The sequence below is a fragment of the Tasmannia lanceolata genome, unplaced genomic scaffold (genome assembly GCF_043159265.1).
Source record: "Tasmannia lanceolata isolate RefF3 unplaced genomic scaffold, GAP_Taslan_0.1 ptg000003l, whole genome shotgun sequence".
NCBI lineage: Eukaryota > Viridiplantae > Streptophyta > Magnoliopsida > Canellales > Winteraceae > Tasmannia > Tasmannia lanceolata.
In genome coordinates, this window is record NW_027518680.1 from 9425110 (window position 1) to 9443145 (window position 18036).

The window sequence follows — 18036 nt, forward strand, 5'->3', positions numbered from 1 at the left end:
TAGATGGAACCTTTTTTAAAATGGATATGAATAGTAAGATTATGACTTTTGATACTTGAAAACTTCTATGAGTACAATTGACTGGTTTAGAATTTGGAGATGATTTGGTTTTGATATTCTACTTCTACCATATCTGACTAATTTGCATATTCTAAACCTTAACATTGCATGCTATTAATATACGTACTTATATACACAAGTTAAAACATAGAGGAAGCCTAAACTGAAGGTAGCCCTTACAAAAAAGAGGTGAAAGGGCTCCCCCATTGGCTGCACATCACCATCATGTTTGACTTTTCAGTCATTATTAATGCATAATGGTGATGTGTAGAGCCCTTTCACCTCTTTTTTGCGAGGGCTCCCTTCAGTGTAGAATTCCTCTAAAACATATGGTGAAAAAAAAATCAAGTTAACCACTGCAGTGAAATTTTATAGTGCTCATATAGTAGCATGGAGGAGGTTGAAGAATATTTGACGACATGTACGGGTTAGAACGTGGTAGCTCCACTTCAAAACCTAGAACTTCAGTGCTGTTATCATCAATTCATCTTCATCTTACTTGTTTTTTAGTCAATACTTTTTTCTCTCTATAACACTGACAGTGACAGTGTGCCCTCTATTTAAAATACTATGATGTCTCTAATATGTTTGCCCCATATTAGATGCACAGGTTAAAGTAAGGGCAGTGATAAATCGACTCTCCAAATTGATAAATCGACTCCCCAATTTGGAGAGTCGTTTTATCACTGCCCTTAAATCGACTCCCCAATTTGGAGAGTTGTTTTATCACTGTCCTTAAATCGACTCCCCATGTGTCTCTCTATCCAAGACACATGGGGAGTTGATTTAAGGGCAGTGATAAAATGACTCTCCAAATTGATAAATCGACTCCCCATGTGTCTTTCTCTCTCCAAGACACATGGGGAGTTGATTTATGAATTTGGGGAGTTGATCTATCACTCCCCTAAAGTAATTACATTTTTATATTTGTACAAATTCTCAACAACACAAGATCTTACCACCGGTTTTCCTTCTCTCTTATTATTACTTTCAAAGTTCCAATTATCTCTCCACTTGCCATGTCATTCCCCTTTTCTTCCCCATATACAACCAACAAAAGAGGGTGAAAATGTTTTTTCTAGAAGACAAACCAGGAGGAGCGAAACGATGGGAAAAGGAAGGTGGAAATACCCTTTCCTAGTGATGATAAATTCGCACCTCCTCTGGGATACTAATATGCACTACTCCTAACGTGAATTGTGGGCAAACTTCAACGCCTTTTTTTCACGTTACAATAGGCGTGAATTATCCTACAGTGGGTGCGAAAAAATCATGGCTCTTAAAAAATTCACCGACCCTAGGCGTTAACCAAACGTTCTGTTCACTTGCATTCCCGGGAAAGCAAATCCCTGGAAAACAACCTTTTTTTTCCTTGACAAGACGGAATTCTGGTGTTCACTTGCTTTCCCGAGAAAATAGAATTACACATGTGGAATTTCTACAATAAGTCAAAAAATACATAAAAAAGCCCATTTCACCAAAAACACTCGGATTTTGTTTCCCGAGAAAACTAGTGCAAAAAGAAGGGCAAGTAGTTTCCCTGTAAACCTTTTCATGAGCAAGTGAACAGTCAAAAAACAATCAAGGGAAACCTTTTCCTGTACAGATTCTCTGGATTTCTTTTCCTAATGCCACATAAGATTCCCGGCCTGGATTTCTTTTCCTAATGCCACATCAGATTCCCGGGAAACATTTTATTTTCCTTTCCAGGGAAAACAAGTGAACATAACGGAAGGGTGGAAATATCATTCCCGATTATAATCACCTCTCATTATCTTCTACCCCTCTCCTTCTTCAGCGCAAAAATGGCTTCTTTGGTGGGATCTTCATGGCTGAAATTTAGGGCTTTTCCCGAAGCCACTCCTCTTTTCCTTCGTCCTCACCCCTTCTACAGTTATCGTCTCCGCGCTTTTCAGAGGAATTTCTCAGTTTTCGCGTCTTCGATTCAGATTCCAATTGAGGATCTTCGGAAGAAGGCAAATGGAGAAGTTCGCGTTCGTTTTGCGCCTTCTCCGACTGGAAATCTCCATGTCGGAGGAGCGAGAACAGCGCTCTTCAATTACTTATTTGCTAGGTCTGTATAGAGTATACTTCTCGTGTTATTTTTAATTACTTATTTGCGAGTGATTTTTGATGAATATCTGGTGAATTTATTTATTTATTTTGGATTTGTTGGGAGGGACTTAAATTTTACAGTTGGGTTTTGTTTTTGTAGGATTTGTTTGAATTAGTTACGTTTTGATACTTTTTGTCAGAATTGAACGAAGAGGTTATAAAATTATAACGAAATCTGAATTTGTAGGGATGATATTTCAAATGGGGGTCCTTTGGTTTTTGAAAGGTAACCCATAACTAGTTTTTTAGAAATGCTATCTGATTATAGAGAAGTAGGGGACAAGATGTCCCCCAAAATGTAAAACAGCAGCTAATAACACTGAGATTATATATAAGTACATCCTTAAAAACCATAAATCTTCCTTTTTCTAGTCTTTCTTTAGCCAATCTGTCCCTTGTAGGGTTTTTTGTCCACTTCATATGATTAAATTTGGACGGACTATCCGGCGAAGATCGAGAATCTTTGAGATAGTGCTGGCCAGATTCCATGGACCTGGAGCCTTACAACCAGCCCATGCAAGTGCATTTGAAGAGTCACCTTTGATAATCAAAGGCCATGAACCATATTTTGGAAACCAGTTGACTCCAAAATGGAGAGCTTTGGCCACCGCCTTGTTTGAATCACGCATTTCTCCCAGGCATTTGAAGGATTGAATAATAGTCTCCTTATCATCACTGAAAACACAACCAATTCCGGCCTGTTTAGGTTTTCCTTTTGAGCTTCCATCAAAATTGAATCTTATCGATCCCAATAGCAGAGGAGGAGAACCATTTCAGCGCATTAATAATCTCCAACCCTTCCCAAAGATGATCAATTTTTAGTCGCGAAGAATTTTTAGTAGGTTTCGTTGCCTTAGAAGGTCCACTTTATTGGGTAACCCTGCCCAAGTGTTTTGCTTTATCTTCAAAAGTATGCTTGTTTCGTTCCTTCCAAATGTGCAAGCTAACAGCGAAGGGAAGTAGCCTCCATAGAGCACGACCTGCCTCCTCGAACGGGTCTTTGCACGAATTTTGTATGGTTTGCTTGATCGATCTATGGGGGACCCATTGTACTCTGAAGCACTTAAAGAATGCATTTCACACTGCAGAAGCAAAAGGGCAGTGCAAAAAGAGATGGTCAAGGGGCTCTTCCTCCTACTTGCAGAGCATACACCAACTTTGTAGTTGGAAATTTCTTTTCTTGAGGCGTTCACATGTGTTTATTCATTGCTTAGCCACCATTCATGCAAACGTCGCCATCCGAAGGGGCGCAACAGATCTCCAAATGGTGTCCTATAAACCAGATCTATATTCGCTTGAATTTCAAATGACGGTTCTGGTGCAATGTTAGAAGGAAGATAGCCTAGCAAGAGCTAATAACCATTCAACTCACTTTAGTTTACGGTTTAACAAACAATAACGCAAAGAAAAGAAGAAGAAAGTATTAAACTTATCATGCATAAAATTTCAATTCCCCTCACCATACATGACATAAGAATCCATATAATAAAAGACTCCTAACCGCTAAAATATAGGAAAATACTACTTGCTTTATACTCCTAATAAAATAGACTTTATAAAAGACCTCCTAGAACTTCCCAATATTTTACTTGCTCAAGAAAACACCATTAACCAGGCAACTAGGAAACATAGTCTTTCAAATGGGGAGGGTACCTAACAACTCTATTGTGCTTGACATTTGGAATAACATCCTCCATGTCACCAAAGGATGCGGCTGCATCATGTCCATCGATAAATATTTGGAGAATAAGTACAAACCTGAAGTGGGTCTTCATATATATTTCAATCAAGGTTTTATATTTCAGTTTTGACTTCCGTTACCAACGAAATGAAAACATTTCGGTTTCAGTACAAAATTTTGGTTGAAATCTTGTAAAATCACATAAATATTTTGGTACGAAATCACAGACGAAATCTAGTTAGGATTCTTCACGTTTGGTTTTTCTTTTTCTTTTTTTTTTGTCATTTTTTTAGAAATGCCTTGAAGAAATCTCGTCATTCTTTTCTTTTCTGCGAGTGGAGTTGATTTTTGTATCGACATTTTGACAGAAACTTTGCTTCTTTTTTAAATTTTTTTTTTTTTTTTTTGAAAAGTTGCATGTTTCACATATTTCGACCAAACACATTAACGAAATTTCGAAATTTCGTGCAAAATCCTGAAATTTCGGGTGAAATCTGATTTTTTCCGAATCCAAGTGGATTTTGTTTCGGTAGCAGCCAAAATCAAAATATTTTGACTGAAACGAAATGTTTCGGCTGAAATATAAAACCATGAAATAACAATTTGTTGTTAACTTTGTTCTGGTTAATTCCTACCTGTTTTGGGGTTTGTAGTGCATTGGCTTCATGATTCACTGGCAGTTCACTGGTGATTTTAGTTAGAGGATTCTTTAGTCTGGGTGTCATTCTCGTTCCACAATCTTGGGATTCCTAGTGGCATCACATACTAATGTGGTTTGTTTGCTACTTTTGTTTTTCGCTGCCACAATTGGTTCCCGGTCTCTGTAGTAATTGAGTTTTGTGTGTTGGAGGTGTTTCGCTTTGCCTTCTTTTGGTACTTCAATATGGACTTAAATGAAGTGCGGTGCACAAGTGGGAATGATTGTTGGCAATGGCTGAAAGAGGTACTGAAATTTAAAGGGGGGAGTAGGTATTGTTGAGTTGTCCCCCTCACCCCTTCCCCCCTCTTCTCACTCTTAAATATATAAATCATTTAGAAGTTGACTATCAGTCTGTGAGAGGTAAGATATGAATGTTATTAGTAGATGCTTCTATGAAGTTTCTCCTGTAGCTTGAAAACTTATAAGGGTCTTCAGCAGAGTTAATCTTTTCTTTGAACAAGATTACGATACACAGGTCTAATTAGCTTGTTGCTGGGTAAGGGGTGTGTTAGACAAAACTAAATTGACCTTCTCGCTTTGTGTTATTTTCACATGTTATGTTTCAGTCTATTTTTCTTTTAGAAGGTGATTGTTGTCTATAAGTTTATAGTTAATGGATTGTAAAGTTAGTACTCTGCTTCTGTACCATCTAATATATATCTTTTGGTCGATGAGGTTCAATTTGTACCCTGAAATCATTCAGGGGAATGCAAGACTTTGCTTCCAAAAGGTCTGCGTCCTGAAATCATATGGTGACTTATGTGATGATGGGTTAGAAGAATGTGTTGTATAATCTTCTGGTGAAAGAAGCATATTTTTTTTTTTCAATGTGGCCCAATTGAGTTCTTCAATTATCTGTTCAATTCGACAATTCACCATGTTTCATGATTTTTTTGAATGGCACTGGTTCATGAATTATTGTTAAAAAAGAATTGTTTATGTGGGTATTTGATATACAGGTCTACAATACTCCACTGGTAAGATTGGACATACACTTCTGTTATATTTTTACCACCCTGAATCTTATGAATTTCGTCAGTACAAATGATGAAATTAATGGTTTGTACTTTGATAGAATCGTGTAGTTTCTCTTTTCTCTGGTTCAGGTAATGAAGTTCTTAGTTTGTAAAGGCTTCTACATTGATAGAATTGTTTCAGGTCCAAGGGGGGGAAATTTGTTCTTCGAATTGAAGACACTGACTTGGAAAGATCAACAAGGCAGTCTGAGGAAGCAATGCTACAAGATTTGTCTTGGCTTGGTCTTGATTGGGATGAAGGTATCTGTACCACTAGTGACTCATAGACACTTGGATTTTTAAATCTATATCTAACTGTAATCTGTTTTTGTGATTCTCTTGTCAATTTCATACGACTTCTTTTTTTCTTACTTGTGAGTTCTTTGATTCTAATTAACAACGTAAAAAACAAGATGTTCTATGTTCCCTTTTTTCCCTCTCAAGTCACATTGGATACGAGCAACTTGTACTTAATCATACTTTACAGTTTAAATGTTTCATATTGTTGATTATGTGCTTTATTTCTCCCATGCAGTTTGAAGGACTTCATTTGTATCAGTTTGTGCTCAACAAATGGAAACCATCCGCATCTTGTTTGTAGTGATTAAATGACTTCAGAATAGATCACAAATACCAACCTACAGGAAATTAAAATAAAGGATACTATTGTTATCTCAAAAGCTGCAATTTGACAGCATGTATACTATGTTGTTCTCCTTCATTCAAGAAAGGAATGAGAAGGTCACAACTCCAACTTGAACATCCTAGAGAACTTCTAGGTGGCTGAGTAACAACCCAATGCTGTGCAGATACATGCTAACCAAAGTATGACATCTGGGGATGGTCTTTCATGTTTTTCTCCCACAATAATTATTAAGATATTTTAGGTTTTTTTATTTTCTTATTAACTCTTGTGTCTCTTTAATTCCGTTATTCATGATGATACAAAAGCTCATATAGGTCTCGACTTGTTCATTGTTTTATTATCATGTCTCCCGAAAGGTGGTTCCTGTCTCGTGGACATTTATGTTGATTTGGTTGCTGTTTGCACATTGGTAATTTCTCTTTTCAAAGTCATCATTGAAGTGCACCAAGACAGAGAGATACATGCATGCAACTACTTACCTTTTAACTGAAATCCCGATTTGATATTGTTTTGTGCTTCCATTGTTTGATAAATACATCACGTGTGCTCTCCTATCATGTGTGGAACAAAGATGGGAGAAGCTAAGCCACCTTCTATTATGCTGAAAAACTTACATATTTGTCCATTAGTTTACTTTTGAATATGAAGTTTCAGTTCACCACTAACCCCTACTTGAGAAAGATTGATCTGTATTGAGTCCAAGTTGAATTGAATGAGATATTCAATTATTTGAAAGAAAGAGAAACGACTAAAGGCTTATCACCTTTTTCTTTTCCGTGTTGCTGTACCTGCCTTCTTTTTCTTTAAGAAGATTTTCGTTATCAATCTGAAAAAAAAAATCCCTTGGTTGGTTGACTAGTGTGACATGTGGCTAGGGTTGGGTCATATGCATCAAGTTTAATGTTAACTTGGTATTTTTGATCTATGACCATTAGTGTCTCAAGAACTTTGTTATGTGCTGCGAACTTTGATTTTTCGGGACTTTCCTGACCATGTATTCTAGCTATAATGTTGAGGGAATGGATTTTCTTTTAATGATGGCATTATATGTAAAATGTGCAGGCCCCGGTGTTGGTGGAGAATTTGGGCCATATCGACAATCAGAACGGAATGCTTTGTATAAGCAATATGCAGAGAAGCTTTTGAAATCTGGTGATGTTTATAGGTGTTTTTGTTCTAACGAGGTAGTCTCATGCCTGAAGTCCCAATGGTCATTTTTATGTTTGATCGCATGCTCACTGGTTATTTGCTCATAGCTAATTCGATGAATAGTTGCAAGTATTCTCATTGCTTGAGCACCTTTATTTATGAATTTTGCCTCCTGCCATTTACCTTCATTGGGCTCATAGGATTTAATTATTGTTCCCATTAAAGGTTTTATTCGGGTCATTTAATGAAAGTTTCCTCTACCTTGTATTTTTGTATGGTTGTCCTAGCTTTGATTTGGTTTTGATGGTTGAATTTGTAATTTCTTAATTAGAAGATTATGCAAGATGATTTCAGCTTTAGAAAATTACTATAGAGATTCAATAACAAAAATCAAATTGAAATCTTTGGTAGATGTTAAAGTATAAAAGATTAAATAACGCCTTCTCCGAAGGCTTAAGCTTTTGAAGTAACTGGTCATTTCACATGGTATCAGAGCAAAAGGTCCTGAGTTCAAACCTCCTTGATATTAAAAATCCACATGCAATGGTTAAACCAAAAAAGGTGGGGTCACATGTGCCCAAGGTTTTAAATTTTGACCGAAATCCGAAATTTTGGGTCTCGGTCGAGATTGAAACCGAAATTGGGTAAAGTCGAAACGTTACAAAATTTCGACCGAAATTTCGAAATTTTGGGCCAAAATTTAAGGCATATCTCCAAAAAATCAGCTTTTATTCATTATTTAATATTATCCCGAAATTTCAGCCGAAATTACCGAAATTTTGTCGAAATTTGGTACGGGATAAAGTATTATTTTATTTAATTTCAATCGATTTCGTCCGAAATTTTGAAATTTCGGTTTCGGTGAGGACCGAAACCGAAAGTTAAAACCTTGCATGTGCCACATGTAGGCCAACCCTAAAAAGAGGGCCCACACGTGAGGGGGGGGGGGGGGTGTGTTAAAGTATGAAAGATTAAATAACACCTTCTCCAAAGGCTTAAGCTTTGGGTGATCTATCTTGTCAATTTAAATCTCTCTCTCTCTCTCTCTCTCTCTCTCTCTCTCTCTTTATTTTTCACGAGTAGAGCACAAGCACAGGGTAGCAACATATAATAGCATCTAAATCAGCTACTCTGCATGGAGAAGCCTTGCTCAAGTTGGTGTCCATCCATCTTCGACCTGTGACTGTGAGATCCGCTCACCATTTGATGCACACCCTATCCAAGTTCAGTGACCAAATGGTCAACCTCAAATGCTGTTAGCAAACCACTTTCTTTGGGTTTCATTCAATGTCTCTTTGGCGGGATGCAGTTTGCATCGTCACCCCTTTGGGGATGATGCTGTCTAACCATCCTTCTGTCATCTTTACTGACTACACATTCATCATTAATAAAGCATTGAGAAAAGCCTTCTCGTTCGGTTGGAAGAAGAAGATGATACCACTGAAGCAAAGCGAATTCCATGGTCCAGGAACCACGTTATGTGGCACTTTTATCTAGACCACCATTTCAAGTGGTCCTTGCCCCAACCTTCAGCCGCTTGTTCTCTATGTAGGCCCCCTCCATACCATATAGCATTCGGCATGAGTTGTTTGGTTTGTTTACAAACATAATCACATTTAGATTAGCGTTAGCCGTTTTGCAGTCATTGTTAGCCATCTGGGCACACATTGCCTGCTACTTTAGTCGTTTGGTTCCATCATCGCTGTTGTCGTTTGGTCCTGCATTGCCATCGGCATTAGCTTTTTGTCCCACATTGCCATTGAGATTTAGTTGTTGGTTCTATGTGGCCATTGATGTTAGCCATTTGGCCCCACATTGCCATTAATGTTAGCCGTTTGGCCCCACATTTTGCCATTTGCCCCCACATTGATTTAGCCATTTGGTCCCACATCACCATCATCACTAGTTGTTTGATCCCCCAATATAGAGCATATCTACGACTGGCGCCTGATACAAAATTATGATATAACTTTTACCAGGAATAATGTCCAACGTCGATGGGTAGCCTTTGGATCCAAATTTCTAGCAATATAGTTAAATAGGAATTATAATAGAAATGAATTACTGCATAACATCACAGCAACTCACCATTACTTGAATACTTATCCGAAAGATTGAAGCCCGACTGATCAGATCTAGGCTGATTACAACCGTAGACCAATGTTGTAGAGAACCTTGGAGGGATTTGTAGCAAAGGCTCTCAAAAGAGGGAAGCTTTCACCAAGAAAGAAATTCACGAACAGAAAGCAAAAACATGCATAAATTCCTGCCATTATATTTTTACCTTTGAGCAAGATTATGCAATTCTAAAATCTTCTTACCTATTCACCTCTCACTACTTGTACCATCTTAACTCGTCTGATGATCTGGTCCATTTGCTTCTAATTCCGTTTCCTCATTTGAAATTAATATTCCCGTCTACTTTATAATTTATTATGTAATTTTTTAATTCTGACATTAAATTTACTTTGCACACCGTGCCGGTTACTTGTGTGGTAATAAGGTGCCCATTTGGATACCAGTGTTGTTATTGACTTATTGTTCTGTCCTTCAGGTGTATCTTGTGGTGCCGTATCTATTTTCATATTCAGTTCTCCATCAGTTTGATTGAATGCTTCATATCCTTTTTTTTGAAATGCCTTAATGCAAAACTTTTTTTTGAAATTGACTTAATGCTTCATATCCTCATACAAGGGTCATTGTTATGTTTCTTTCCAGGAACTAGAAAAAATGAAGGAGATTGCAAAACTAAAGCAGATGCCACCAGTATATACGGGAAAGTGGGCCAGTGCAACAGAGGAAGAAGTACAGGAAGAGCTAGCAAAGGGGACTCCTTATACGTACCGATTTCGTGTTCCAAAAGGAGGGTCCTTGAAAATTGATGACCTAATCCGCGGTGAAGTAAGTTCCATTCATGAGCTTGGTTTGTTGTGGAAAGCTCGTGTAAATATCCTGTATAATTCTTGTTAGAAGGGTATTTTGGACCTTGTACATGTAATCCTATCGCACGTGCGCGCGTACACACATACACATATATATGTCATATTACATGGGAGATCCCTAAGAGGGACTCTCATATTCTCGCTCACTTCTTCCTCTTCTCCTTCTTCTCTTAACCATGTCTAACTAACATGGTATCAGAGCAGATCTTACGAGATTGAAGCCAAAATGGGAGAGAGAGAGAGAGAAAACCCTTCTACAGTTCTCAATGGTCTTGTGGTTGTGGCGACACTTCTCAATGTCCGATTGAACTGATCTTCTATAGTTTTTGGGATAGTTCTTCCTCTTCTCCTTCTTCTCTTAACCATGTCTAACTAACATGGTATCAGAACAGATCTTAGGAGATTGAAGGCAAAAAGGGAGAGAGAGAAAAAAAACCCTTCTACAGTTCTCAATGGTCTTGTGGTTTTGGCGACACTTCTCAATATACCATTGGACTGATCTTCTATAGTTTTTGGGATAGGCTGGTCGTTTGTTTAGTCACTCTTTCGGTCTTGTCATTTTCTGTTGTTTTTTTGGTTTTGTATCTTCTGCTAATTATCTAATAGTGTCATGAAGGTTAGTTGGAGCTTAGACACACTTGGAGACTTTGTGGTCATGAGAAGCAATGGCCAACCTGTGTACAATTTCTGTGTCACGGTTGATGATGCAACCATGTGCATCTCACATGTTATACGGTAAATTGCACTCTACCTGAATTGTCCCCTGCTGCTGGTCCATGCATTGATTGCCACTGTTAAAGTAGAAAAGATTAAATACTGACATCGCTTAAGCTTTTGGAGTAATTGGTTGTTTCACATGGTATCAGAGCCAATTGCCCTGGGTTCAACACTCCTTGATATTAAACATCCACATGTAATGGCCAACCCAAAAGAGGGGCCACACGTGACGGGAGTGTTGAAGTATAAAAGATTAAATAATGCCATCTCCAATAGCTTAAGCTTTTGGAGTAATTGGTTGTTTCACAGCCAATACTCATTACAGTTCCTTTTTGAGGCCTACTGTTTTCAGATTGTGGAATGTGGATGCATTTTAAGTTTTGGCTTATGATATTTTCACTAATTGCATGATATTTTCACTAATTGCATTTCAGAGCAGAAGAGCATTTACCAAACACCCTCCGGCAAGCATTGATATACAAAGTAATCCTGCATCATTGGATTTTTTAGTCTGTTTCTCCTTTCTGTTATTGTTTTCTTTTTTTCTTTTCAGGGCAAGCTTAACGGTTCTTCAATGCTTATGTGCTTTACCAGGCTTTAGGTTTTCCAATGCCTTACTTTGCACATGTTTCTCTAATTCTTGCCCCTGACCGGAGTAAACTCTCAAAACGTCATGGTGCAACTTCAGTGGGACAGGTATTTAATGATTATTCTAGTCTGAGTTGATAGTTCCTTGATAGTGAAGTCCTCTCTTCCTGGTATTTTCTTCTAAATTTATGGTTTTTTTAATGCTAACTATATATACCTTTCGACAGTTTAGGGAAATGGGGTATTTGCCCCAGGCCATGGTGAACTACCTAGCACTCCTGGGTTGGGGTGATGGCACAGAAAATGAATTTTTTTCCATTGAACAGCTTGGTTAGTACTTTTTTCTTCACAAATGGCGTGCATGCTTATGGTAATGGTTGTGAGAGAGGCTGTACTTGCATTCAGTTTATTCAACTTTCCTTTGAGTGCATGGTTTACAGCTGAAAAGTTTTCAATTGATCGTGTCAACAAGAGTGGAGCTATCTTTGATTCCACAAAGTTAAGGTAGAATTCTTTTTTCTCTCTTGATCCTCTATTGCGATATGAAAATTTCTGTTTAAATTGATGTGTTTTCTTCAATTGCCGTGGGTTATTGTCATCATTATGCTCGGAATGGGCATGTGATAACAAGAGTATTCATCCTTATGTGCATGCTTGTGCTTCTGCTTGTTACCTTGTATGTATTTGAGTGGTTTATATTGTTGGTTAATATCATAGTCCCTATTTGCTTGAGAATCCCGATGATCATTCCTTCTTCTTTTTTGCATATAAATGCCTAATGCTCTTCAGAAGCATAAGTTGTTTGTACTTTGTAATGGGTCCCATTTTTATTTTATAGCAAATATTTTAAGATCCTCCGGCCATTTACATTAGTTATTTTGAGTGACTAGAAGATACAAGGAGACACTTAGTTAATATTGAGTTTTTTAAAACAAAGGTGCACTTGGAATTGCAAAATACATAATAATCTCAGAGAAGCAAAAGCAGATGAGTCTGTGCTGTCCCTCCAATTTTTTTTTTGTCTTGGGTGGACTTAGTAGAGGGGGCTTTTAACATTTATTAGCACTGAGATTTCATTATTAGGATCTTGGGTAGAAACCTAAAAAAATTATTAGGATCTTGGGTTCCAGTAATGTTGCTCGTGTATTTCAGTTTCAGGCACCTACTGGCTGGGAGAGAATAAGAAAGGAAGATGACTGTTAACTGGTAACAACTTGAGATGATATAGAAGCCAAGGAATTATGGATACTACGAGAAAACTTAAGGGGCTGTTTGGATGCATGGACATTTTTCTATCTTGGACAAAAAAATTTCCATGGAAAATGAGTTTGGCTAACGCATTTTCCATTGATTCTTTTCCAAAATTGATAAATTCCCTTGTTTTCTTGATAAATTGCGCTATACCCTGGAATTCAATTTTCCATGAAATAATTTTTCCATGATTTTTTCCTACATGCAAATGGCCCATAAAAATCTAAAAACGGGGACACACCCGTCACGTACATACATATAAAATTACCGATTACTAATCATAATTTGCAATAAGGTAAATATGGCATTCATTTAACAAACAAATAAATCTTTAGATCAAGCAACTATAAGAATAAAAAAACATGAGGTAATCAAATAACGGTGCACTCATCAATTTGTAGAGGTAATGGACCAGTGGGTTGCTGCCATTCAAATGAGGCCGAAGCGCGAGCATTATTGTGGGGTTTGAGTTGGTTTGCAAACCATGGAAGTGGTCAAGTGATAATTGAAGGAGATTCGACAGATGCAATATCTTGGGCTACCGACAAGTCTGTAGGTCCATGGACGCTAGAGGATGTTATTTCGAAAATCAGGGATCTAGTTATATCTATTTACCGAAAATTTCAGCATAAGCATCAATCTGCTAATGAAGAGGCTGACAAATTAGCAAAAGAGGACCATTAGAAAAAAGGCAAAAGAGGGTGCGGAAAGAGAAGAGATGATTATTCTTTTGGTGGGCCTGAGGGGAACTTAGGGGGACAGGTCTTCTAAGAAGGTCGGTGCACCCAATGTGATTAACGAGTGTGGTAGGATCTGAAGTGGTCCATCTAGAATTTTCCGCAGGTGAGCTGAAGCACATCAGGAATGCAGGTTCTCGGGTCTGCATGCTGCAGATCATGGAGTCATCCTCTTCATCAATGGTTTGAACGCGGAGTGGTGCAATCTCATTGGTAGCTGCCCAACGAACAGGGGCATACCAATAGAACATGACTAGAGTTGTTTGGCTGTTGGGCTGGCGATTAAATGTATTCAAAGGAGGATGTAACTGTTGTTACACCATTGGGACGCCTTGTCCCCATGATGTGTAAAAAAATTGTTACCTTTCAAAAAAAAAAAAAAAAAACCTATCAAATTGTTAGATGCCTTCTCCGTGTCATCATAGTCCTCTGCTTTTCAAACAATTGTGTCATGTAATTCTCCCACAAACCAATCTGTATCTATGTATAGTGCAGAGAATACAGTATCTCTGTTTGTCACTATACCTCTTGAATATGATAACCAGAATGACTGAAAAACATCAACCTGAGAAAGATGAAAAGTATTAAATATCCGTATTTCATTGGATGATATGTCCTTTGCTGTTGCCACATGTAGATTGCCCACCTACTTGAGCCCGTTGAATGATTGTACACTTATCTTTGCCCGGATGCGTCCACGTTCCAATTTCTTTAACTGTTGCGGATTTTTGTCGTGTCATAAGACTTATAGTTTGTCCATCGCACTTTTTATTTGGTTCATTAAACTATTGGATAGATTTGGAGTTACTCTCATATGGTTGTGTAGCGTTATTTTTCTACTATTCTGGATGGCAACTTTGATTTAGTTTTAGTTGTTTTCTTGACATGGTTTTCCTCTTGCTTGCCCATGAACTAAGGTGGATGAATGGCCAGCATCTAAGAGCTCTTCCATCAGATGAGTTGGTCCAGATCATAGGGGAACGCTGGACGAGTACTGGTATCGTTACTGAATCTGGAGAGATGTTTGTAAAAGTAAGATTCATTATTCCATGTCTCGTGTCGTGTCATTTACCATAAAGTCTATTGGTTTGATTTTCTATGTTATAAAGCACCCTAGGAGTTTTTTCCCCTTGTTTTAGTTATGATGTTCAGCGCCTCTATGGCACTGTTTAGAAAGTCTGACTCAATTGTCAACTCGCCTGATTTGACTCTCGTTTATCTTGGCCGAGTTCTCATCTGAGCCCGCATTTTGTCGTACTAAGTCAATTGAAACTTTTTTGGCCATGTCAATCATTGAGTCGCCCATGTATGCTTCCTTTTACCTTGGCCAAGTTCTCGTCCAAATCCAAGTTTTATGGTCTACGGTCTTTCTTTCTATAATACATGTTAGTCAATTATTCTGTTGTCCCTTACCGTAACTTCGTTTACTTTGTACTCTTTCTTCATTATAAAGGAACACAAGCTGGAGATTAGAGTTTGATATTGTTCTTGAGAAGGATCACTGGAATTTTTTGGTCATTGACCCACTTATGTCAGTATAATACTGTTTTATGTGGAGATTAGAGTTTGATATTGTTCTTGAGAAGGATCACTGGAATTTTTTGGTCATTGACCCACTTATGTCAGTATAATACTGTTTTATGTTATTTAATCTACCATACAAGGAAATCACTTTAATACTGGCAAGGCAAATCCATATACAGGAAGCAGCGGAGTTGCTGAAGGATGGCATTGACTTGGTGACAGATGCAGATAAATCACTATCAAACTTGCTCTCATACCCATTGCATTCTACTTTAGCAAGGTGCCTTCCTTTTTCCTTGGTTATTGTATGAAATGTTTTTGTCAGCTTGAATACAAACATGGATGTGGGGTGTTGGACATATCAACTTCAGGATGCACCGACTCAGAAGCATATCCGAGAAATGTGTGTGTCTGCGTGCGTGCATGCGCGCGCGCGCTTTTTCTTTCAAGTGATGTGCATGTAGTTTAACACTTGAGAATAATTTATAAGTGCAGAGTTCAGGAAGTGGTCCACATGATAGTGCTGTTTCATTCTTAGATAGCCTATCGGTATCTGCAGTATGACTATGAAAAAGGTTTTAGTTTTTTTTGCGATTATTCAACATTTTTATTGGATGTGTGTGTGGGAACTCTTCCGAGTCCAAAGTTCAGACCGATGTTCTGTATTTAATATTTCATAGTCTGCCTGCACGTAAGCTACCGATCACTATGAATTGACTTTCCACGTACTTTCTATGTAATTCTTTTGACTGCCCATCGCCTGAAATTTAAGCATGCGTTGCACGCACCGTTCAGTTGGTTTTGGCCTTCTGCCATTGAAGAGAAACTATATATTATATTGCTTTTGCAACTCTCTCTCTCTCTCTCTCTCTCTCTCTCTCTTGCTTGTGTGGCTATTGCTGTATTAAGGTATCATTTGTGCAATCTGCAGTCCTGAAGGTAAATCAATTGTGGAGGACAAGCTTTCTGATGTTGCGGCCAGCTTGCTTTCTGCTCATGAAAGTGGAGAACTAACTACTGTTCTTGAAGAAGGCCACGCTGGTTGGCAGAAGTGGGTGAAGAGCTTTGGCAAATCACTAAAGCGCAAGGTTGGTAGGACAAATGACTTTAAGATATCTCTTCTCTAGAAAGTTCTTTGGGTCACTAAAATTGGTTTCAACTTAAAAGTATCTCAATTGCAATCTCCCATTGTTCTTCACGGTCACATTCGTACTTAAATTGTTACATGTCTGGGCATAAGCAAAACTGAAAACCCATCGTCTCCATGTTTGTGGCAGGGGAAATCTCTGTTCATGCCTCTTAGAGTGTTGCTGACAGGGAAGCTGCATGGCCCTGACATGGGCGCTACTGTCGTAATGCTCCATAAAGCTGGAACTTCTGGAGTGATCTCTCCTCAAGCAGGGTTTGTAACATTAGATGAAAGGTTCAATATGCTAAGGGAGGTAGACTGGGAAACACTAAACAGAGATAATCCTCAATTAGAATCGGCTGCTGTTGTATCTCATTAAGATTTTGCAGTTTTGATCAGCATTTTAATTACATCATCTGTTATTTAAATTTTTCAATGAAGAATAATATTAATATCTAATTAGATTGCCTGATTGGTTTTGATATTAACATTCTTCTTTTTCAAGTCATTATCAATATTAAAAAAATATCTTCTCTAGCCAGGTGCCTTTCATGGCAGATAAAGCAGGTGAAGGAGCACTCACAATCCACTGGTTTTTTGGTAATTGTTCTTTACTCATGTACAGTAGTCTCTCTAATAATTAGTAAGTAATACTTGTGATATAAAGGTTTTTTGACGGGAAGTGATATATCCGCCCCTTTTGATCACCAGGAACACCCCCTGTCAGTGTTTCTGGCAATCAAGGGCATTGAATCCTTCTGACATAAGTACAGCAGCCCCTCTTTTGTCATTGATACACTGACAGGGGGTGTTCCTGGTGATCAAAAGGGGCGAATATATCATTTCCCTTTTTTGACTTATTAGAAAGTATTAGGTATTTATTTTTTTACCTTTTTATCTACCAAAAGGGTGTCACTTTATATGAAAATGGTAAAAAAAGTGGCTGTTAGGCTTGTTCCTAACACTCTCTAGGCCCTGCTTGTGCCGTGTCTATGTGATAGGATCCATTGACAGGCAACCACAAGTCTGGCCAAATTCTGTGAGAACACCTTCATCGGATGACCTTAAGTTCTTGATCTATCTAATCTCTTTTAGGGGCCATTTGTTTAAATGGATTTTATAATCAAGCTAAAACCTGGACTGTACAAGATAAAACCAATGCACTGAAAGTATGAAGTCTTGCTACATTTTTAATGAGTATATCACTCACTTGATTTTCCTTCAACTCTTAATGTGAATCGTTATCACATACTATTTTGTATTTGAAAACTATCACCATTAGAGAGTAGGCTCTTATTCGAAAGTTGTCAGAAGTCATCTCTGCTATCTTTTGTCGGTGGTCGGTTGAGAGAACAGTCGGAGCGAGGGAGAAACAGGACTTATGTTGATACCTTGAAAAATCTATTTTTTCCGCTCTTATTATTATTATTATTTTTTAATGTAATGTGATCCTAATAATTGGAAGCATTCTTTGTCATGAAACATGCTTCTTTTAACTTTTTTTCACTTTTAAAAGCAAAAAATCAAAAGAATCAGTCCCCATAATGGTTAAAATGCACCAATTAAGTCCACATCTTATATTTTCCTACTTATGCAGATATCTACTAATCAAAATAACCAAAAGCACAGTAGGTTTATGGTGGGCTCAGAACTATGTTGATTAAGACTGGAAAAATTAGACCTCCCAACTGCCAAAATTGGACCTTAGGACACGGATCTGAAATGTGATTGATGGATCCAACTGTGTTACTCAATTCCCATAGAAATATGTTTGAACTCTT

General features: G+C 37.9%; 1 protein-coding gene across 2 annotated transcripts; it reads left to right on the top strand.

Moving 5' to 3' along the window:
• Nucleotides 1–1815: 1815 nt before the first annotated feature.
• On the top strand, nt 1816–16743 carry ERS (glutamate tRNA synthetase). Of its 2 annotated transcripts, none has more exons than XM_077359616.1 (13): nt 1816–2134; nt 5715–5833; nt 7281–7402; nt 10086–10268; nt 10926–11044; nt 11461–11509; nt 11621–11722; nt 11842–11944; nt 12055–12118; nt 14520–14634; nt 15306–15406; nt 16058–16214; nt 16404–16743. In XM_077359616.1, exons 1-13 carry the CDS (start codon nt 1866–1868, stop codon nt 16632–16634), a joined length of 1734 nt encoding a protein of 577 aa, XP_077215731.1. In that variant the 5' UTR covers nt 1816–1865; the 3' UTR covers nt 16635–16743. The 2 variants fall into 2 exon arrangements, with proteins under 2 accessions (XP_077215731.1, XP_077215734.1); XM_077359619.1 differs by having other exon boundaries at nt 2034–2134; nt 5704–5833.
• Nucleotides 16744–18036: the final 1293 nt, after the last annotated feature.